At 37.5% G+C, this 24,956-nt stretch overlaps 1 protein-coding gene across 1 annotated transcript; it reads right to left on the bottom strand.

Moving 5' to 3' along the window:
- Positions 1 to 6,404: 6,404 nt before the first annotated feature.
- Positions 6,405 to 7,293, bottom strand: LOC113357880. The gene is made up of 2 exons (XM_026601371.1): positions 6,879 to 7,293; positions 6,405 to 6,793 (listed from the first exon to the last, which is right to left on the bottom strand). Exons 1-2 carry the CDS (start codon positions 7,291 to 7,293, stop codon positions 6,405 to 6,407), a joined length of 804 nt encoding a protein of 267 aa, XP_026457156.1.
- Between the last annotated feature and the right edge of the window lie 17,663 nt (positions 7,294 to 24,956).

Here is a 24,956-nt window from a genome sequence, read left to right as displayed (position 1 = left end):
GCCCGCGTTTTAGCCACAATAAAAGTGCAAATTATAGTGGGGAATGTAGGAGTGTACTGTCTATTAAATGATCATTTTTTTTCTTTTTAACTCTTAACAGTTAATAGCAAGTTGGTGATGTTTTTTGTGTATTATTGTTATGCACGTGAAAATTATCGTCTTAGATCATTTTCATGTCGACGAAAGATCAAGAGCATGCACTAATTAGTCGAATGTAAGTATGTCATGGCTCCACCTCCAAATATCCTACCTGTCGATCAGAAATACAAGTGTTTCTGTTTTTCACAGATGAAAATTGTTTTCAGAAATTAGAAATAGATCTTTCTTTCTTTGAAAGTCTCAAATTCATTTGGCAATGGCTTGGTATCATCCTCCCTTTTGAATATCTGGGAAAATCATTTGGGAGATGATTCCTTTAGTTGTCATATGGACTCTGTGGAAAGTGAAGAATTGTCATATTTTATTTTGGAAAAGCATAGTTTTGAGACTGACAAAGATTTGGGGATAAAAGTTCTGGTTTTATTTTGGGCAGCGGTGGTTGGAGAACAACTACTCCCGAACTTTACAAGTTCAATTAGCCGATGTTACCATAGAATAGTGGAACCGGTAGGGGAACTAGGATTAAAGATTAAGGGAGGTTTGGATAAAAAAATTTATACATGATATAAGGCGGCCGAAGGATGCAAAAAATTTTGGGACGTTTTTCTGACTAGTAGATTCAATAATAAATTTATCTGTAACCCATTGGATCAAATCAAATCAGTTAAGTAATCTTACAAAGGGTTTTTCTCCTTTTCCCTCTTTCTCCCGTAGGATGAACATATAAGAAAAGAAAACTTCTTTCTTCTTTCACGCATAAATTTGGTTTTTTCTTATTATTACGGTGGTTTGGCTATAGGTGTACACGGGCTTGAACTAAGAAGGGTTATCTTTTACTGCCTATATGAACTTGTAGTAGTAGAAAATCTTACTACTACGTACACCCCTTAAACAATCTATATATCAAACTAAGAAAACATTATGAAGAACATCAAAGAATAATTTCATTAAGTATAAAAACCAATACAAAGATGATAGATAGAAACCTAACTTGGGAAACAAATTACTTTCTCTCTCCTAGAATTCTATCTCTACTTTAAAAAAGATCTTTCCCTACCACAAGGGTGGCTGATCCTATATATAGGGATTTTACATAGTGGGGGACAACTAATAAAGTCCCTATTTTCGGATATAACATGTGAGTTGCTCGCTCCCGTACATTGTGTCTTCTCGCACATACTCTTGGACTTTGCACAGCTCTCACACTTTACTCGTGACTTTGTGACGTCATTTAAGATACGCTACATGCGAACTCCGTTCGCTCCTTAGTAATTCAGTTGCCTCGCACGATTATTCATGTGTGCGATACTTAACCCCTACATTTTGTCTCTTCTCTTATCGCTCTTGATCATGGAATGAGCGATGAGAGAAATTCTTTCTCAGCTATTTTCGCACCTTTACATGTCGACTTTCGCACACCTTTATCTGTCCATATTCTTTAACTGATAGCATTCCGAGATCTCGGCCTCTTTTACTCCACGTGTCGCTTTCCTCGTCTTAGTTTTGGACACGTTATGACTGATATCCGTAACCGTCTCTTCACATCCTTTCATCCATCAATGCTTTCATAAAAGTGAATTTTCATCGGGGGAACAAAATCCTTTATATACCTCCTTTTCACTTTCTTTCTCCCTTTTTCACTTTCTCCTTCTTCTTCCTTCAACCTCTGCAACTTTCTTTTCTCTACAATCTTTTTTTCTCTATAACTTTCCTTTCCTTCATTTTGCTTCAACTTCCCATTTATCTCACTTTTTTGATCGTCTTTATCAATTTCGATATTTACAATCCCCTTCTGTTAGTGTAATCAATGGGTCATAAAGCGGGGTGGAGAATGGTAGAACAGTTCACCAGATTTCGGGTTGAACTTGGAGATAGGGGTTACACACTATCCGCTCCTTCCTGGTCAGGACCTACTATGACGCTTAACCCTAAATTCTTCAAGCTTGATCAACGGAACGATCAGAAGATCATAATCTCAGTAGGGAAACTTCTTGCTGGTCTTCCTATCCCTCTTATAGATACGCGAATTCCTCTTTTCTATAAAATCTTATCGCATGAGAATTTTAAGCGTGCGATTTTTCAATTGAGTGGGAACGGTATAAGAATCATGGTGGAGTTCGCACGTCGTGCAGCTGGATTAGAATCCCTTTATCCTAAAGAATATAGGAATGCAGCGTCGGCTGGTTTAGAAATTAATCCCGTTGATTATACAATTGACAGTTTCTTTGCTAATTATGAAGTAAAGATCATGAAGTATGAGTCGTCTCGCTGGGATGTTCGCCTAAAGAGAAAATATGGCCTTGCAGAGAACCAGAGGATCATGCGAGATGTTGATTTTAATGACAAGACCAATCGTGCTGCACGAAATTCCAATGAAAATCGTTGGGATGTGTATCATGTAGTTCTTGTAGGTCCTTATATCACTGGTTATGGTGATAACAAATCGATAAATCCTCTTCCTGAGGGTTTTCTAGTTTTCTCTCCCTGGGAAGTTAACTGGATCGAGGAGATCAAAGTGGTATGTCATTCTGAATTTCGCTCCCTTTCCAATCTTTCTTCTTTCTTTTTCTTAACAATATTCTTTTCCTTTTCGCAGGTAGCCAAACTAAAGAAGGATTATAAGGCCAAGAAAAGACCAAGTACTCTGAAAGCGCTATATTCAATCACTGATGAAGTAAGAAATACTTCTATTCGCACTTTAACAATATTTTTGCCTCTGTTTCTTATCTTTATCAGTGTGCGAAGGTGGACGGGAAGGATTCTGATGATTCTGGTGACGAAGATTCTTCTCAGCACGAAGAGGAAATTGCTGCTCGTGCGAAGGGCAAGGTTGTTGCCTCTAAAACTTCTTCAAAAAATGCCAGTAAGAAGAACACCCGTTCGAAGAAAAAGAAGATTTCTTCTACAACCTCTTCTCCTAATCCTTCTGCTCCACAGCTTCGGGGAGATGAGTTGTCCTTTCCTGATGCATCTTCATCGGTTTCTCTAATGTCTCAGCTGTCTATCATCTTCCAAGATCCCTTCACAACTGTTGGTGATGAGAATTTAATTCTCACATGCCAGCTGATCTCAACCGTATGCGACACTCATACCTTGAGTGACGAATCCCTGCGAGGATCTGCCTCAGCTATTTCTCCAGAATTCTTGTTTTTCCTGGTTTCTATGGTATGTTGTATCCTTATTCTTGTATTTTAGTGTCAGTCCGAAATTGACATTCCTCCCTTGTACTTTGATTCAATTCCTTTGTTATCCCATATTTACAGGCGGCGCGAACTTCTCATGCAGTTGCCTCTGACTCACAAAGGAAGATCCAATCTTTGGAAGCTAAGTGCGCGAAGCTTAGAGGGGAACTTTCGGATAAGACCAAGGACTCCGAGACCCTTCGTCAGAGAAATAACCAATTAATAGGTGTTTTTTTTTTTCCATTTTCTTGCTTCACATCGTCTTTACTTTATCTTTATATTTCTTCTATTACTTATACTTGCAGAGCTCTATAATTTGACTGAAGAGGCGTCCAGACTCCCAGATGATAATGATGCCCTTTTAGAGCTCCTTAACACCTCATTGGATAATTTTCCCATGTGTGGTCTTGAGGATCTTAGATGGAAAGAGCTGAGGCAAAAATATGAAGCTCTCATTTGTGACCATAGGCCATTACTAGTTTGCTGTAGGAATCTTCAATGTCGTACCCATGAGTATAAGAAGACAATTAAAACCTAGAGGCCAAAAAGAATGCTCTTATCTCTGAGAAAGATCAGGTGACTGTTAATGGTGCGAAAGCTTTGAAAGATCTTCATGATACTATAGTCGAAGTTCAAATTAAAATAGATCGTGCTATTAATGACAGGAATGCTCTACTCGCTCGCGAGAATGAAATTCTCTCTTGACTTCTGATTGGGAATGATGCTGAATTCGCATGGGCTTCTAGAGTCCTTGATAATGCTAAATTGGGATTGGCTATGAGTGTTAGTTTAAATTCTGATTATGATTCCCTAGTGGAAACCATTATTTCCGAAAAAGAAGGTTTCCCATTTGTTTTTTTCCCTTTATACCGCTTTATTTCTCCCCTTGGCTATAAGTTGTGCGTGATTTTAACATCTGTTCTTTTCTCTTCGCAACTTCAGAAAAGGAATTTCTTGAAAAGGAGAAGGTCTATCAACGAAATATTGAAAGTCTGCAGGCGAAGTCTCAGGCTGAAATCCAGAGGTTGGAAACGAGGCTTGATGCTCCTAATATCAAGTATAGTCGTCTCAAAAGAAATCTCAAGGCCACTGTTTCAAATCTTACTAAGGATGCTATTCGTATACGTGATTCAACCCTTAAAGAAGAATTGGGCGAGCTCTGCTCTCAGCATCACATTCTCTTTCCTTCACATTACGAGTCCGCATATCCCCCTCCAAACGAGGAACGTTCTGAGATTTCTGACAGTGATTTTGTGGACTAGGACTCTGAGGAGGATGGTGATGACTCTGAAACTGATGAATGTACTGAGGAGGATCGTGACTCTGGAGTTGATAGCGACAATGTTGGGAAGAGTTAGTCGTTCAATGCTTTCTTCTTTAACGCTCTTTATATTACATCTTCTTCTTTGTATACGATCAAAATATCGAAGTCAATGTTTTGAACACATTTCCTCTTTTAATAGATTTCGCCTCTTTTTCTGGCTGTTGATCAAAGAATGAATGTTGTCTTTCTAACAACTTATGTCAGTTTCAAGGTTAGGTATGATAACCTATGTGCATAAGTTCATCATTCATAAGAATATGTTAATAGGAGTGTATGCGTATTATATGTGTGCGAATATAACAATACGTGGCATGATCCTGTCATATGTACAACTATAATAATATATGGTATATATCTATCATTCATGCGAATAATTGTTAATGCTATAATGTTGTCATATGTGCGAATGTAATAATACATGTGCGGGGGTCTAACATACGTGCGAATTCTCAATTGTTATCAAGTTTGATTCAAAGAAATCAGGCTAGTGCGAATATCATCTTCCCATTAAGTTTACAATCCCCTTCTTGCCTCTGATATTCGTATCAGGGTGATTGCTTCTTCTAAATCATTATTTTTTCAAGTTACATTTGTGATCACCTGTGCGTGGTTGTATTTCATGGATTGGTCGCTCCTTTGATGTCTCCAAAAATGATGTTAGTATGGTCTATTGTGTTTGTTCATGAGGTCTTATTGAGCCTCCCTAAGTAGAGGTCTTAATCAACCTCCCATGTTGACAGGACTTATTTTTGCCTTAGGTTATTTTCGCCTGAGCCATGCATTACTAGGGTTTCTCCCAATTATGACGCGCGTTAGGGCTTATTTATTTTGTCTCTTGCACAAGTGCAAACTAGGGTGCACGCCATAATTGGTTACCCAGCCTCCCTAGTTAGAGGTTTTAAGCTTTATTTCCCCCTATTGAGGTCTTACTTTGTTTTTGTCTTGTCCTTCTTTTGCATATTTTAAATACTCATATATATGAAAAATAGAATTTTTCTCACAATATTTTTTGCTCTTACACATCTGATTTCTCTTTTTCATCTTTATTCGCACACATATAAATATCCTACTAGTACTTAAAAACTTAGTCACTGCTTCACTCCTTTTATCCCTTCATTCATTTTGCATGCACATAATATATTAACCATACTGTTGCTTCAAGTACTTCTTATTGTAAAGTCGACTCTCCATTTTATCCATATTTCCTCCATCCCTTTCCATCAGCTGGTACATCCTATCACCAACATACTTCTTCAACACATACGGTCCAACCCATATATTTGTTCCTTTCTTCTTTCTTCCTTGTTTTCGATAAGGTGGCATTTAGCTTAAGACTAACTCTCCTGGTTAAAAGTCTTCCCATTTGGATTGTTTCACATACTTAAGCCCTTATGTTCCTTCGACTTTCTTCTGAGTTAGGTCACTATTACTCCCTTCTTCCTTTGAGGATTTTTCACTCTTATCATCATCCCCTTCTTTTGTTATGAAATTAACCATCAGCCTTTCGCTCCTCTTGCTTTCTTTTGCATCTTGCTTCCAGACGTTCCTTCTCTTAACCGCACGCTCTTCACTTTTCTCCACATCTATTTCATTACATGTATTTGATTCATTAGTATCTCCTTTTATGATTCCAACACCTTGGGGCAATGAAACTTTATGCACTGATGGTATGTTGAAGCCACGCCCAGGATGCTATGTAACCATGGTCTCCCAATGAGTGCATTATATGGAGATTCGACATCTACAACACAAAATGTTACTTCGGTAGAGATTGTCTTAAGTGGTATTCGCATGGTGATTTATCCTTTCGGCTTGTTTGCCGTCCCATTGAAGCCGTTTATTTTGTATGTTGACGGGATGAAATCTTCATCTCTTCCTCCCATTGCCTTGTATGCGTGGTAAAAGAGAATATCCACAGAACTTCCTGAATCAATTAATATCCTATTTATCGCCCACGTGAGGTCTTCTTTCCCTTCTTCCTTGTTCGGGTTTTCTTTCGGGATTATTTCTAACTTAACCACTAATGGACTGTCGTGAAATTCTCCTCCCCCAGTTACTTCTTCTGCGCTAAATGTTATTGGCTGTTTCTGCCATTCCTTAAGTTTTGGTATCTTTGCTAAATTAAGAATTTCTTTACCTTCAGCATCCCTCGCGTATACCCGACTCAACACATTGTCATGGAAGTCCTCTATGATTTTGTACGAGTGTATTACTGAATTGCATTGTAGATTTTTGGCACTCGCTCCCACTTCAATAAAAAAAGGTATTTTTGCCTTTATCTGCTCCTGACGAGGATCCTCCTGTTGTTGGTTGCACTGGTGGTGGTGGAGGTAGTGGCGTAGCTAGGAAGTGATTAATTTTTCCTTGTCCGATCATTCTTAATATTATTCTTTGAATATTCTTGCAGTTATTTGTTGTGTGGCCGTGGAAACGATGATAAGCGAAAAAATCTTTGCTTCTTCTTTCCGACGGTGGTTCTTTCCCAAGGTTGGGTGGTGGTGTTATCTCCTCCATCAATATAACAGCTTCCCAAACTTTTTCCGCTGTTGTGTTTAGAGGTGGCATTCTGACCTCCATTCCTCTGTAGTTCGCACCCTGATTGTAATACCTCTTATTTCCTCCATACCCGTCTTCATGATTATCATATCTTGCTACTTTGATGTTTCCTCCGTGGTTTTTATACTGCATCTCTCTGTATTCTTACTCGTACATTTCTTGGTCGCTGCTACTCATTGCAACTTGCCTGGATTGATCTTCTGCAATTAATTTTTCTTTGCTTCCCTGCGAAGTACTTGCAACTGCATTTGCCATCCTTGGTAATAGACTAGCATTCCATGTCCTTTCATTCGCTACTGCGATTGGGTAACACTCCATATCCCTATGCTTTCCTTCGAGTGCGATGTACTCCTCTTGGTACTCGCGCAGCTCAGCCATTGTTATTCTGTCTTTCATTCTGAAGATCTGTGTAAACAACAAGTCAGTTGGTAGCAGTGCATTGATGTATGACAAGATGATATTTCTTTCATCCACTCGCCCCGCCATTTCACTACTCATCGTCCTCCATCTGTTGGTCATGTCTCGCAGACTTTCGTTTGTTCTTTTTCGTAGGCTGAATGCTTTTTCGATTCCTGGTTTTAACATACTAATGCTGATGTATTGCCCTAAGAACAGACTCTGTAAGTGCTCGAATGACTTTATTATTCCTACTGGTAACCCATCGAACCATTTCAAGGCTTCTCCTGCGAGGCTAGATGGAAAAAACTTGCATTAGACTGCCTCATTATCCTCATATTGTAACAAAGCCAAGCTGTATTGTTGGAATTTTGATAGTGGTAAGTAGAGTTGTCGTTCACTCAGACTTGTTGAAATTGATTCTAGGCTTAAATATAAAAATACAAAAAATAAGAAATTATATTCAAAATATGTCACGGGATGAAGAATTCACTGGGACTCATGATTTCACTGCTTTCATATTCAAGTGGTTCAAAAATTAATCCTAGACATTTATCGCTCAAACAAAAGAAATACCAACTCTAATATTTTGCCAAGGATAGATTTCGTAAAACATCAATTGTAAATTACAAGCATAGTGTATCTAAAGCACCTAAGACTAAGCATACACTATCTAACAAGATGACAATTGATTAATAGAAATCATAAATCATTTAAAATCGGTGCAAAAAGTAAATAAAATAATTAATCAAATTACCACATTGATGAAATCCAGCTTCCTCCGTCATCCCAATGTTGGGTTTAGCTCATTAGGTTGGAAACACGCTCGAAATATAATTTCATTGCTCAAAGTGTTTACAAATAATGAAAATGGGAGAAAATTATTAACGAAATGATTTTATTTTCTCTCCCCAACTCTCCCCTCAAATGTGCTCTCTAGCTCTCTATTTATACACACAAGTACACATTACTCAAATATATTCTTCCATAACTCCAAAATCTTCTTCTTTTTAATTAAAAATATCTTCAGGAATTTTTCTTTCTCTTTATTCTCCATATTTCTTTACTAAACTCATATCTTCTTTAATTCGCAGAATAAAATCCAAGATAAAATCTTCCAAGGATATCTCTCTTGTTTAATACAAGATAACTTCCTTTTTCTTCAAATTCTTCCTGTTTATAAGGCAAGAAGATATTCTTATCTTAAAGATAATAAATCCTTTACCGGTGGAACCAAATTTCCCGCAAATATTCTTTTTGAATGTTGAAGATGAAGGGTGCCTCTTATCCTTTTGTTGGGGTGCCGATAGTAATTTGGATGCTGAGAAAAACTTTGGGCTGCACATTACTGCGGGTTCCCCTTAGCCAAATCTGAGGTCCGCTTAGAAAATGTCCTCCAGGGGTGCCTTTAGCAGTTTTTCGAGCCGATTCTTCCAAAAAAGTTTATTTTCAAAAAATACCTACAAACACACAAAACACCAAAATAAGTACAAAATCGAGTACCAACATAGAGAAAATTGAGGACAATTTAGACACAAAAATGTGTCTATCAAATACCCCCAAACTTATTATTAGAGTCTACACTTAGCATGTGCAGCAAGCCGTTAAACCGCTAGGTGGCCCTAGCGGCGGAGTGTTGTCTCCGGGGGGTTTACCAAAGGTGTACCCACAAAGCCTTTACTCCAGACCCTAGCTATCTATGCAGAACCTTGGAAGGCACTAAATAATCTCCTTGGTTGGCATACTTATTGACTACAGGAGGAAGTACCCTGATGCGAAATTCCAATTGATGTACACGAGTTTGCACTCAAGCATACTAAAATTCATATAAAGTGACAGAGCTCTACTCAGATTGCAGTTGCAGGAAATCCCACAACACACCCCTTGTATTATCATGACTATAATTTCTAGATCTAAACTTATTTGATATGAAAATAGAAAATAAGACACAAGATTTACGTGGTTCGATCAATATGATCTACATCCACGGGGTTAGGGATCTTCACTATGATTGTTTGTAATTACATATGGATTACAATTGAGACTCCATTAATGAGTATTTGGAGCTCTAGGTTCTTGAAGGAGGAAGAAGAAGGAGATAATAATAATACAACCAATTCTACTTTCTCTCTCTACAGAATGTATCCTCTCCTAAAGTGTGTCTCTCTTTCTGATTATCTATCCCCTTTCTCTCTCTTGCCTTTCTCTTTATATAGGATTCTACCTAGTGGGTGACAACTCATATACAGCTAAGATTTCCCCTAATTTCGGATCTGGCTCGATGATATCACAAGCTTACAAATGTTAATTTCGCAGATCTTCTAATCTTCGCAAAGTTATTACATTTTTCTTATGTTTAAGTTAATATCACCTATTGTATCGTTTCTCAAAGTGCTCTGCGACATTTTTGTAATGCGTTGTTAAGAATTTCGCGAGCGTATCGTTGTCGCGAAATTCTGATCCTACATCTTGCCTCTTTTTTCTTGAATATTGCTTGAAGAGCGATCTTCAGGAAAAAAAATCCATTGTTGTAGTTGTTGGAGAGAGATACGTGTTGTTGGAGTAGTCTTTGATCTTTGTTGATGAAGGAACGAGCGAAAGAATACTGGATCTGAAAAGTACGTACTTGCCTCTATTCTTTTGTGAAGTTCCGGAATGTTACGAAGTAAATAAGAAGTATCATCTTTTGAAGTATGCGACGTATGAAGTATCCTTGAAGAAGTATAAGAAGCATGAAGTATCCTTGATGAAGTATAAGAATTATTCGATCTTGAATGAGAATAATAAGTATTGCCTCTATTCGTGTGAAATTATTACTCCATTTTTGGTGATTCTTTCCGAGAAGATAAAGAACATAAAATGTTTTCTTGGTAATCCAAGTTGCCTCTGTTCTTTATCTATGAGGGTAGAATCTTTGAGAAAGTGTTGAATGTGCGAATTGTTTCTTCATTCTCATCTTTCCTCTGTCTCATGTTTTGTGCTCATGCGATAATATAATCTCTTCAAGTTTCTTATAATTGTGCGAAATAATTGAGCGAAATGATCATATCATTCGGAATAATCACATTCTGCGAAATAATCACCTTCTGCAAAATTCTGACACATTCTGCGAAATTCCGACACATTCTGAATAATCCTACGAAACTCTGAATAATCCTACGAAATTCTGACACATTCTGCGAAATTCTGAAATAATCCTGCGAAATTCTGACACATTCTGCGAAATTCTGAATAATCCAGCGAAATTCTGAATAATTCTGCGAAATTCTGAATAATTCTGCGAAATTCTGCGATATTATTGCGAAGTTCTGCAATATTATTCCGTACAGTTTTGTAAAGTACTTGTGCGAATATAATGCTTATGTGATGATTATGTTATGAAATGTGTATGCGATGTTTATGCTATGAAATGCTTATGCAATGCTTTTATGATGCGAGTATGATGTTTGTATAATGAGCATGCTTATCTATTGCAATGTATAGCTAATGTTTGCGTTACTTAGATCATTTTGCACGCTAAAATTGATGTAGCTTTAAATTGCCTCCATTCTCCATTTCTCTGGATTTTTCTTTAGTGTATGCATTCCTCTTCGTGTAGTTATTGTTCCTCACAAGTTCTTACTTGTGTTCCATCTTTCCTTTTTCCTGCACTATTAGTATCTCATAACAGTATGATCATAATATCAAGTCTGCGGCATTTTCACTGCCTCAGTTTCATTTCCATGTACATATTCGCAAGCTTGTTTGCTTACATATAATCATTCTCGCAAGCTTACTTGCTTACTCATTTTCTTATGTGGTCTTATTTTGCATTCCTAGTTAAAGGTCTTATTTTGCCACCTCTTGTCATTGCGACAAAATCGCAGGACGTCTTTGCACTTTCATGTAAAAACCCATTGATCTTGCCTTAAACTTTTTCTTTTGTATTATTGCCTCTTCAGGATTGTTGGGACAATATGATAGGCCTAAATATTCTTGCGAAAATAAATCCCCATGACATTGCCGTCTTGCGACGAAATCGCAGGACGTATTCACACTTTCATGTAATGACCCATTGATCTCGTCTTATCTTTTTCTCTAGTATTATTGCCTCTTCAGGATTGTTGCACAAATATGACAAGCCTTAATACCCTTGCGAGTAAAAAGCCTCATGAAATTTGCGTCTTAAGACACTTATCAGCTCCTTAATGGAGGGTGCCGCCCTTATCTCCCCCTGGTTGCCCCTTCAAGGAGGCGTACTTCTACCATACAAGGTTATCTCCTCCCATCCGGTCTTAAAAACAACCAGTTGTTTTCGCAGCCGCTTATCCCTTTTACCTATAGATCTTATGGTTACGAGACTGCACCCTAAGTGGGGTTTTCTTCGGGCCGAGTTCAGTATAAGCCAACACTTGTCAAGAATGGCAAGGACGCTTCAAACGCCCCTGACACTCTTGACTCAACCGTGTACCTCGACGGCTTGATCAGATTCTGCACTCCTTGGGAGAGTCCTTATTACCTTAGTCGCCCAACCTAAGTCATATGCTTAAGCTGAGAATCCAAGGTGCCTCTCCCGGATGGGCTTTATTGACCCCAAATCTCCATGACTCGGGTTCCGGGGGCGGTGTAACCTTTCCCTGAGCCATGCAACAGGTACCCCCTTATATGACGTACTTTAGGTCTTACATTTTCCTCTTGCGAAATTTTATTCGCGAACTAGAGTGTACGCCATAAAGGTTCGCCCCTATCTGCGAAATTTTCGCGTCTCTTTGTTTCTGCAAAATGTTCGCGTTTCTTTATTCTCTCATTCATTTTTTCATTTCTGTCATCTCTTTCATTCATTTTTTCATTTCATAATATCATATCATTTGAATCAAAATAAATATTCAAGAGAAATTCTAATACATGGTAAATCTGAAATCCTTATAGTTGTGAAATCTTTGTAATTCTGCGATTCTATCGCGTTTTGTAAATCAAATCAAAAATCTTTTTATTCCCTGCAAAATAAATATTCTAGAGAAATATATAAATTGAATTTTCTCAGTTTTCAGTAATTTTTAAATCTCGAAATCTCTGTAATTTTGAAGTCTCTGTAATCTTAGTAATCTTTATTTGAAATCTTGAAATCTTTGTAATCGTGTGATTGAATCGATTTTTGTAAATCAAATCAAAAATCTTTTTATTCGTTCTTAGTATAAATTAAAATTTTCAAGGAAGTGATACTTATCTTTCATGTGAGTCGCTGTCAAAGAAGTGAATAAATGCCTTGAAATGTATGAATTTCGCGCAGGAAAAAAAAGAGTGAGAAGTGAGACTTGAACCCTTGGCCTGCTTCTTGGATTTTCTCGCACCATACCAACTGTACTAAGCCTCTCTTTCGAAATAATCAAAGTTTTTGCGAAGTAATCAAATTCCAACCGTGTAAGAGGCAATTATGTATAAATTTCGCATAATAAAAATAAACATGCGAGAAGCAAGAATTGATCCCACGACCTGCTGCTTGCATTCATACCTCCTGACCAACTGTGCTAACCCTCTCTTGCGAAATAATCAAAGACTGTGCGAAGTAATCAAATATCAACTCTACGAAATGAATATTTGCGAAGCAAAAATTATCTGGTCGCAGGGAGAATCGAACCCATGTCCTCTAGTTTGCATACTCCTTCTCTGACCATCTGCGCTACTTGTTGCTTGCGAAAGAAACACACAATGCTGTGCTTTATTCCATTTCTTCGCCTTTAGGATTTCAAAAATGTGCGAAAAATTAAGCTTGATGAGGGATTCGAACTCGAGTCTTACAACTTACTCTAGCGAAGCTTGACCAACTGTGCTACCTCTTGTTTGCGAACTAATGAAACAATATTGCAATATTATTCATTTTTCGCTATCTGTAAAAAGAAGAAAACTATGCTTGCAGGGAAGTTCGAACTTGCGACCACGAACGTACATATTGTTCTCTTGACCAACTGTTCAAGAATCTCTTTGCGAAATAAACGCACAATGTTTTTCTCTTATTCTTTTATTCTCCCATGCAAAAGAGAAGAAAATGAAAAATATGTATCTCTGCGAAATTCGAACCCGTGACCTATCGCTTACTCGCTCCAGCTCAAACCATCTGTGCGAATTTCTGTTTGTGATAGAAAATGCAGCATCTGCCTCTTATCTTTTCTTCGTCCTTCCTTAACTTCTTTCACATTTTCCTTCTTCTCCTGAACATGAAAATCTTCCACTGAAACATCCATTTTCTCCTTAAATTACACCACAACAACTAATTTTTTTCTCTCACTCTTTTCATGTCTTTGAATTGTTGATGATGTTTACTCCCTGAAAGTGTGATTTCTTCCATAAAATTTCCATTTTTGAACCTAAATTTTGTAGATCTAGAAAATATGAACAGTAGCTAATCTTCATGAAAATTTCTTGAATCAACAGGTTACAGGAAGGATAAATCCTTTACTCGTCTCTGTTTTAGCGCCAAAATGTAGTTGCAGGAAATCCCACAACACACCCCTTGTATTATCATGACTATAATTTCTAGATCTAAACTTATTTGATATGAAAATAAAGATAAAAATAATGAAAATAGAAAATAAGACACAATATTTACGTGGTTCGATCAATATGATCTACATCCACGGGGTTAGGGATCTTCACTATGATTGTTTGTAATTACATATGGATTACAATTGAGACTCCATTAATGAGTATTTGGAGCTCTAGGTTCTTGAAGGAGGAAGAAGAAGGAGATAATAATAATACAACCAATTATACTTTATCTCTCTACAGAATGTATCCTCTCCTAAAGTGTGTCTCTCTTTCTGATTATCTATCCCCTTTCTCTCTCTTGTCTTTCTCTTTATATAGGATTCTACCTAGTGGGTGACAGCTCATATGCAGCTAAGATTTCCCCTAATTTCGGATCTGGCTTGCGATGATATCGCAAGCTTACAAATGTTAATTTCGAAGATCTTCTAATCTTCGCAAAGTTATTACATTTTTCTTATGTTTAAGCTAATATCACCTATTGTATCGTTTCTCAAAGTGCTCTACGACATTTTTGTAATGCGTTGTTAAGAATTTCTCGAGCGTATCGTTGTCGCGAAATTCTGATCCTACACTGATAGTTTCTGGACATCATAAACCGGAGTCAACCAATCACATGGATAGATTAAGAAGATGGATGTAGAGAAAAACGTAGATGATGTTGACTAAGGTGAACCTATCCTAATGGACTGAGATACTGGTTTGGACTAATATCAACACACTGGCAAATACAAGGGAACCAGTAGTCGATAATCCTAACTCTAGGTCAACTCACTAGCAAATACAAGGGTACTAGTGGTCGACTTTATTGTATTTATTCTGGTTGGTCTGCTCTCAATTTATTTATTTTGTATCTCAGTCGCTCTATTTCACCCTAGTAATGGTAAAAAGAAAAAAGAAGTGATCAGGATTCTTTCGATGTTTCCATCACGAGGATATGGCGAAACTACCATGTTTTCTTTTCTAACACCTGAGCTCTGTGCTTTTATGAATAGACTCTTCAAGATGTTTCCATCTAATCAGATTGCTTCCTCAACTCCTACAACCAAAATGTTCCCATCCACTTAGATTAGTTAGTGCTATCCTTAATAGGCATAAATTTCTAGGCTCTGGAGATTATTTATTGCAACTAAAAAGTTTCTCCCACACCCCCAAACTTAAATCTAACATTATCCTTAATGTTCTAAAGATAAAATTAAAATCATATGAACAAGGAGAAACTGTTACCATTTGAAGCAAAAGAGTTAAGGAAAGATATTACCGTTTTGCATGAGATTGGGTAACTTCCCAAGAAGTGCTAAGGTTAAAGTCTTCAGCCAGACATCAGAAGGAATTAGTGACCTCATAGAATCATATAGAAGTAGCCGGAATAACTGTGGGTCTTCTGGATCAAAAAGTGCTAACCACAAGAAGAGGAAACTGCAACAGACCAAGAAGATACCAAACATACCCTTGTTTAAGACAACTATATCTAGTTCAGGTTCAGGCTCTATAAAAGGGTCTAGATAAAATATTTTCATGGATTGCATTTCCTCATAGCTAAGATCCGATTCAGGTATTAGAGTCTAGAAAAACTCAACTAAGAACTTAAAAGCACATAACAACAACCTGAATAATTGGGGATCCTCTAAGTCAATCAGATTTGACTTACAAAGTTGACCATAATAATGGTCATTCTTAAGAAAATGCGTCGACCCTAATATCCTAAAGTAATTAGGTTTAGTCTCAAAACTTAATAATTGACACATCTGAAACTTATACGTTCCCACAATTGGTTGAATTTTTTTTGGTGGGAAAACAAAGTCAATCTTGGTATCATAGCCTGAGTTAACCACATCAACCAGAGGATGGGTTTCTAACAACTGAACTTCTTCCTGGACGTTATTAGGTTCGGGAGAACTAGTATGACGGTAATCTGGCATAATGGTTGAGGCACAAATATCAAGTTCCACGTGAGGAACCTTTCTAAGAGTTAAAACACATGGATAATGATAATCACCCCCAAACTTAGAGTTTTCAGTGTCTCTAGAAAGACTAGTCACAACTTCCCTAATTTCAAGGTCATTAGATTCCTGAAAATGGTCAATTGATTTTTCTAAGTCTGGTTCATCCTCACTCATCTCTACGAGTTCATTTTCTTTGTCTAAGACTAATGTTTCTAAATCGCTAGACTCTAAAACAATATTCTCAAAAGAAACTCGTTCCTCTAAACCATTATTAGCATCGTAATCAAAAGGAAATACTACATCGTCTAAAACGGGGGTATCTCTAGTCAAATCCTCGTCCTTTTGAATAGGTGAATAATTATTAAAATTATTTGGATTTGAATTAGAAATAATATTATCATTAAAGAGCTCATTGGGAGTAGCAGATTCCTCATCACTATGCCTATATATTTCAGATTCGTCATCAATACTATCCTCATCACAGTCCTCATTATAATAACATGAAAAAGGTCGAACCTCATCAAAACAAGTAGTGTTACCAATTCTAACCTCGTCATCTTGATTATGTGAATAAAAACTTTCATTATTTTCAAGGGTGGTATTGGGAACACTATATTGGAATTTAAGACTATCTTGAGCAAATCTTTCCATAATCCTATTTGTACTTTCAGTAAATTGCTTGAGGGAATCCTCTAGAGACATCTTAGATGTTTTCTCTACGAACTCTTCTGGAAGCGGAATATTATAAGTCCCTTTCATAAATAACTTTTGTGTTGACTCATTAAAACTCTTGAGAGACTCTTCTAAAGAAATAGGAGGATTATTTTGCTCGTATGACCTGTGCGCATGTGGATAGTAATTGGGCTCACCATGGTATGACCCGTAACCTTTAAAAGTTTCACGTTCCCAATCACTATTCACACTATGGTCATAAAAAGGATAATGTCCAAGCTGCTCAGTCGGATAATCATTGTATTGGCTATACCAGTTTGACATCCTAACTGCAAGGGAATTCTAAACAAGCACAAAGAAGGATGACTCGACCACAACAAGCCTATTTATCTAGCAAACAAAAAGCATGATGGCTCCACTTAGATTGTTTCTAGACCAGATTCTAATCCTTCGAAATGGAATTCATTAAAATTTAAGAAAACCCCTCTGGAATCAATCCGAGTCAAAGTAAGTTGAATAGAGGCGAGGGAAGATGCGTGGAGCTTTGATACCCAAGGCCTCACCGCATTACAAGGCGGCGCAGTCACGCATTCAACTCACAGAAACCATCATGAACTTCGAAGTATGCTTAAAAGAGTAACCAATATTTTTCGAATGACTTTCCTATTAAGCTCGTTACCCTATCGGTCTCATTCTAGTCAGTATTTTAAGCTTAGGTTCGCGTAGGTTACGTGTTCCTAAGGCAGGCAAGAAGGAAACAGTGATGAAATCCGAGTCCTTATCTTGATTTGGCCAGGCCTTGCCCTTTACTAGAAAATTAAATCCGATTTCAGGTCCTCAACATATATGCATACAAAATCATCCAGTAAACCCACTGACAGGAGATTCGCGGGTGTTTATAATTCTTACCTCCCGTTCCAGACGGGGGATGAACCGTTGAAGTCGACTCGGGCCACGACTCCTATGTCATGTACGAACCCGAGGGGCCGAGACAGTATCGTAACTGTCGTCCTTCCCTGTGCAGTTTTATTTAACTCAACCCTTCCTTAGGGTTTAAAAATAATAATGTCCAAAAGTCCAAAAATAAAGTCCACAAATTGAAAAGTCCAAAAATAAAAATAAAAATTACAAAAAAGAAAATCCTATTTACAGTTTCTAAAAAAATAAAAATAAAAAAATATACAAAATCTTCTTCTTCACTCCTTTTAGATTTATCTTTTCTTTCCTTTTTGGGCTTTGCCTCTCTTTTTAGCACTTTCTCTTTTTCTTTAGCTTAGCTCAAAATCTGAAAGCAAACAAAAATATCAAAACGCGTAAAAAAGAACAAATAAAATAAAACCTAAAAACAAATCTATAAACAAATCCGCGTCGGCGGCGCCAAAAATTGTTGGAATTTTGATAGTGGTAAGTAGAGTTGTCGTTCACTCGGACTTGTTGAAATTGATTCTAGGCTTAAATATAAAAATACTAAAAATAAGAAATTATATACAAAATATGTCACGGGATGAAGAATTCACTGGGACTCAGGATTTCACTGCTTTCATATTCAAGTGGTTCAAAAATTAATCCTAAACATTTATCGCTCAAACAAAAGAAATATCAACACTAATATTTTTCCAAGGATAGATTTCGTAAAACATCAATTGTAAATTACAAGCATAGTGTATCTAAAGCACCTAAGACTAAGCATACACTATCTAACAAGATGACAATTGATTAATAGAAATCATAAATCATTTAAAATCGGTGCAAAAAGTAAATAAAATAATTAATCAAATTACCACATTGATGAAATCCAGCTTTCTCCGTCATCTCAATTTTGGGTTTAGCTCATTAGGCTGGAAAGACGCTCGAAATATAATTTCATTGCTCAAAGTGTTTACAAATAATAAAAATGGGAGACAATTATTAACGCAATGATTTTATTTTCTCTCCCCAACTCTCCCCTCAAATGTGCTCTCTAGCTCTATATTTATACACACAAATACACATTACTCAAATATATTCTTCCATAACTCCAAAATCTTCTTCTTTTTAATTAAAAATATCTTCAAGAATTTTTCCTTCTCTTTATTCTCCATATTTCTTTACTAAACTCATATCTTCTTTAATTCGCAGAATAAAATCCAAGATAAAATCTTCCAAGGATATCTCTCTTGTTTAATACAAGATAACTTCCTTTTTCTTCAAATTATTCCTGTTTATAAGGCAAGAAGATATTCTTATCTTAAAAATAATAAATCCTTTACCGGTGGAACCAAATTTCCCGCAAATATTCTTTTTGAATGTTGAAGATGAAGGGTGCCTCTTATCCTTCTGTTGGGGTGCCGATAGTAATTTGGGTGATGAGAACAAATTTGGGCTGCACATAACCGCGGGTTCCCCTTAGCCAAATCTGAGATCCGCTTAGCAAATGTCCTCCGGGGGTGCCTTTAGAAGTTTTTCGAGTCGATTCTTCCAAAAACGTTTATTTAAAAAAAAATACCTACAAACACACAAAACACCAAAAAAAGTACAAAATCGAGTACCAACATAGAGAAAACTGAGGACAATTTAGACACAAAAATGTGTCTATCATGTATGTCTTTATGTGCTGGATCACACATGTAGATCCATCAAAGATGCTAGGAAATGCAGGTAGTGTGCACTTTCTTGGTATTGGTACTGATTGTATCCTCCGTGCGAAGGGTGTTTTGGCTGCTTCTTCTATCACATCCTCTAATTGCCTTCTTCCTCCATCTTTCCCTTTAGTTACTGATTCTCTTAATTTTGCTATTTCTCTTCGGATTTCAGCGTTTGGTAATATGTCTTCTTCTTGTTGTTCCCTTGGCCTTTTCAACCGGGCTTCTCTCATCCTGTTTTCATGTCTGCTTTGTCGTATTGCCTCTTCTAGCTGTTTCCGTTCTTCTTCATTTCTTCTTTCCCTTCGCCTTTCCCTTTCATTTCTCGCATGGTCTTGAGCTGCTCTATCTCTCTCATCCTGATGTCTCAACATCTCTCTTCCATGAAGTATCATCCTTGCTTGTTCTACGTCATTTTCTCGTTGTTCGTTATTATGTGTGCGATTTCGCTCCTCATTCTGCTCCAATCTACCTTCTCTACCTTCTCTACGATGCATTCGCCTGAGATCATATTCTCCTACTTGGATATACCTATCCTATATGCAATCCCCTTCTTGCTCCTCTTGCGAATTTTCATTTTCCTGAAAAGTATTATCCAAAAACTGCTTTTGTGTATTATCTACGTGCTCAGATCTACTCCTCCTAGTGGTACTCCTGCTCGTCCTTGATCTTGAGCTCGCACGTGTTGTTCTAGATCTCGATTGTGACCTTTGATCTTGTAGTCTCTGATTTTCCTCTCTTAAATCATCATTTTGTCGTGTCAAATTCACACGTAGTTCTTCTTCTCTTCTTCTTTCATCTGCCAATCACTGCCTTAACTCTGCAATGGCTGTGTTGTCTTCAATCTCTCCTTTAGCTCCTTCTGCATGTCTACTGTCATCATCTTCCTCAGCAGTATATGTATCCGTTGTATGAACACTTACTACATTGCAATTTCTTTTATCGTTCTCCCTTTATTCCTGTTGGTTCTCGGATCTGATCGGCTGAGATCTGTTGTTTCTCTCGCCCATTCTTGATGTCTCTGCTATTTCACCTCTTCTTCTACCCGCAATTCTTCGACTCCTCCTAACCGGTGTTTTGTTTTCTCCTGCAGGTGTTTGCATCACCATTTTGTGTTCGTGAAATAATACTTATGCATACTTATGAAAACTACAGCTAAAACGTAAGTAAACCAAAATTTCTTTTCTTAATGAAAACCGTGTTACGGTAGTAATCAAAATATTTCGCGAAAACAACAACAAATTAAACTTCGAAACAAGAACGATGAGGAACTTCATTTTAAAAGAAAAATTATTCTCAAACAAGAGCAATACGAAACTTTACTTTGTAAAAGAAACTCATTTTAACATTTTATCTCAAAATTTTTTTTTTTTATAAACAGATCCAACCCTACTTCCGAGCTGTATTCTAGCGCCAAAATGTAGTAGTAGAAAATCTTATTACTACACCCCTTAAACAATCTATATATCAAACTAAGAAAATATTATGAAGAACATCAAAGTATAATTTCATTAAGTATAAAAACCAATACAAAGATGATATATAGAAGCGTAACTTGGGAAATAAATTATTTTCTCTCTCCTAGAATTCTATCTCTACTCTGAAAAAGATCTCTCCCTACCACAAGGGTGGCTGGTCCTATATATAGGGATTTTACATAGTGCGGGACAGCTAATAAAGCCCATATTTTCGGATATAACATGCGGGTTGCTCGCTCCCGTACATTGTGTCTTCTCGCACATACTCTTTGACTTCGCACAACTCTCACACTTTACTCGTGACTTTGTGACGTCATTGATTCCGTCATTTAAGATACGCTACATGCGAACTCCGTTCGCTCCTTATTAATTCAGTTGCCTCGCACGATACCCTACATAACTAACTTTTTTTTTTGTTAGGGGTGGCTTAAGTTAGGGGAAGTCTATACATATATCCGCCCCTGAGTGGTACCAGTGTAACTTGAGCTCGAAACTCGTCAACAACCATAACATTCGTTATCAATAGAAAAAGCCCAAATATTATTTAAAAAACCTGTTTTTTTTTTTGTTGTAAATTCCTCTTTTCAATGAAATCTCTTTCTTAATCCAAAAAAAGAAGTCAATGAAATTTCGTTTTTAAACTAAGTTTTGATTTTTTGACTTAATTAAATCAAAAAATTACTTGGTATCATTCAAACAACTCTTAAACTAAATTTTTGACTTTTCGACTTAACGAAATTTTCGTAACGCAAATCTCATACCGTTTTACTGAATTGGTGACATGGGATTATTGTGTTATGGACGAGTAAAAATTAGTATGGGTGAAATGGACACTAGAAAAAATAGCAGCAATGAATCTGAATTCATCCTGACTTAAACGTAAAAAATAGCGAGGGTGAAACTGGATGCATCCTGATGTAAATTAAAAATAAGAAAAGGTATTTGAAAATGGGTAGGATGAAACTGTTTACATCCTGACTGTTTTTACGTTCTCGTCCATTTAAACAATATCAAATTTTATATATCTTTTTCACCCGGAAATTATCGTTATTGGGTTAATTGACCAATTTTGTGTTATTGTAATTAGGTCAGAATTTGGATTGGATCAGGATATCAGAGATGGACCAAAATGATATAGGATTTATTGGTGTAATGAAAGAACCTTCATCAATCGGTGGTTGATCCAACATGCTCAACAATATACAATAGTCTGGCATAAATAACAACTGTGAAGCACCATTATCATCTTTGCTATTATAAATAGACTTTCCCATCATTTGAAAATGCTGTATCCTTCAAATCCCCACCCGACAAAACTAATTTTAGGCGAATAGTTACTGAATCTGTTTTTTGTTACATGAGATGACCTTAATTTGGCACGCATAACTAACTTGATTGATGGCAAATTGAAAAGAGTCACATTCTTATAAATTCGGTCAAAGTTTGGAGGATTCTAGCTACCTGATTCAAACAGCACATGGTCTAACGTTGCCGACAACAATAACGAAAAAAGTTAGGTGTAAATAACTAACAAATGTGGTGCAACATTACTGTCTCTCGTATGTTGTGAACACATGAATCTCAAAGCCATCCACGTGTTCATAAACAAAGTTCGCATGCATTCTAATATTGAAATTGTACGTAGTATATGTAAAGGAAAAGATTATATCGATTCATCGACTCTAAGTCTTCGGACTTGTCATTATCTAGTCGAATATTATCATAAATAATGTTCGTATAAGTGGGTAAACAGATAATCAAATATAAATATGAAGCACATGAAGTTCAATGCTGAATGTAAAGTGCTGAAATACAAATGAGACAAAGATTTACGTGGTTCGGCACTAAGGCCTACATCCACGGGGCTGGTGTTTCACTATGTATTGAATGATTACAAAGATAGTCGAATGACTTTAGAGTACACATAGGTCTGCGGAAGTAGGGGGATCACTTACTCTTCCTATTTCTCTCTCCTATATTCTCCTATATTTGCTCTGGATTGGTCGACCCCTTCTCTCTTAGTGGAGAGGGGTATTTATAGGGTTGGAACATGGGTCCTACTCCTCAGGTGCCGTTGTAGCCTTATCTTCTTGTGCTTTGTGCCCATTACGCAGAGGTCTTCGGCATATGCTGCGGTCCAAGCTTGAATACGCAGGGTTATTCTCGCTTCTTCCCCGAGCTGATTGACACGTGTATATCTCTTTGGTATTCAATGCGGGTAGATGGATGTCTGCTCGTGTCAGACAAGTGTCTCTTAGTCTGGTCACATCTGCATTAGTCAAACTCTCTCTCAGCCGTTGATCTGGGATCTTCCTCGGGATTGGATGTACTAACACCCAAGGGGCATTATCTGGTGCTCCTATAAGCCATCATACCTCTATGATCCTCTGTCCCTGACCGTCATATCTGCTGACCGGTGACATCTTCTGATGAGATGCTTGTTATCATGTTTTGATATCTTGTTTTGCATGCCTTCCACGTGTATCTTCCTGTACACGTGGTGGATGATGAAAGGTGTACATACAATTTTCCCATCTTCTTCTAACTTGGGCGTATTTTGAAATTCAGAAGAAGAAAGTTCGTCATACACGTTTTATCTCTCCTGAAATAACTTCCCCTATAAATACGGGCACCTTTCCCACTTTGCATTAACTTTTCCCATAACTGCTCCTTGGTACGAGGGACATTTATTGTCTTCTCTAGCTTTATAAATAGGAAAAAGAACATGAAAAAACTTTTATCCTCTTCTTGTCAGTGTTCATCCTTTCTTTGTTTTCTATTCTTGTTCTTTAGTCATTTGTTATCGTCGTTCTTGTGAGGAGATAACAGCATTCAATTTTCTGTCTCTTTCGCTCTCGACTGTCGTTGCCCCTGTATCACAGATAACTAGCTTTTGATATCTCCGATTCTTCTATCTTCGACTGTGGTTGGTGCTTGTCGTCCTCTTCTATACAGGTATGGGGTTTTGCATTAGCTGCTCATCATTGATTTATCTATGTATCTACCCGTTTGTTTCCTGCTGCTGTATTCTTGGCTTTGTGATGAAGAACACACATGTCGAAGCATATATGCTTGCCCCTGTTCTTTGTTACAAAGTCTGTGAGTCTGTATCTAAGTATTATCCCTGGAGTTTGATGGGGTATTTCTGGTTATTTTTAGTTCTTAGGGTTTCTAATGTTTATCCGGATGAACCATCAATTATGGGTTTTTTGATCTTTAGTGATCTCCTCGTATTCTTCTCTAAACTGTTTCTTTCTATATTTCCTTGTAGATATGTCTGATCGTCCGCGGGCTCCTTACCAAACCTCGCCGTCTAGTCCGCCAAGATCCCATTCGTGTCGAGATTCTGACAGATCTCCACTTGGGGAGGTTCTTATAAGTCTTCGCAATCAGATCCTCGGGGTCATAGGGTTTCATCTTCCTCTGGTGCAAAGGTTTTGCCTACTAAGAAAGGGGATCTGCCGAAGGGTTCTTCTGGGTCTAGGTATGCTGTTAACCGCGCCCCTTCTCGTCCTCGTGAAGATTCTAGGAGTATGCAGGCTCCTCCTCGGGATGACTCTAGGAGTACGCGGGCTCCTCCTCCTCGTAATGAAACATTGGATGTTCCGCCCCTTCGTTCAATGGCTCCTCCTTCAGTGCTTCCACAGAAATCTTTGCCTCCTCCTCCAACGGTTTCTTTGAAAGAGAAGTACTCCAAGGGTACTATGTCGAGAGCTGATCCGTCTAAAAATCTTCCTTCTAAAAGGAAAGCTTCGGAATTGAGTCCTACTTCTGATTCCGCAGACGAAGAAGAAACTGTCCCCGTGATACGACATTTCAGTTGGTAAGAAGAAGGTCACTTTCAAGCATATTGATCTTGAGATGTTCAAGGAAAAACATGAGCTTCAAGCTTTTGAGGTTCGCTTCTATGCCCCTGACGATGATATCACTTACGAGCTCCTTGCTAAGTATCAGTTTGACGAGTTTCATCTATTGACTACGGTTGGAGCCTTCGAGGCGGGTCTCATGTTGCCCCTATATAAGTCGGGTGACTCCTTTTATTATGACGTGTGGCTAGTCGCGAAGGCTCTTCCACAAACACTCATAATCGTTCCGTGTCACAACTATCTGGGAATTATCTTCGGCACTGAAGGAATGTTACCTGCGAAGCAAGGGAGAGA

Source organism: Papaver somniferum, chromosome 1 (assembly GCF_003573695.1).
Source record: "Papaver somniferum cultivar HN1 chromosome 1, ASM357369v1, whole genome shotgun sequence".
Classification (NCBI taxonomy): Eukaryota; Viridiplantae; Streptophyta; class Magnoliopsida; order Ranunculales; family Papaveraceae; genus Papaver; species Papaver somniferum.
This window is presented reverse-complemented; position numbering and strand designations above follow the sequence as displayed.

Excerpts from the sequence above, each read along its gene's own strand:
- LOC113357880 (XM_026601371.1), bottom strand. The coding sequence starts at position 7,293 with ATGCAGTATAAAAACCACGGAGGAAACATCAAAGTAGCAAGATATGAT. Across the intron at positions 6,794-6,878 it reads CTCGTCAGGAGCAGATAAAG|AGGACTTCCATGACAATGTG; the intron begins GCAAAAATACCT and ends ACAAAATCATAG.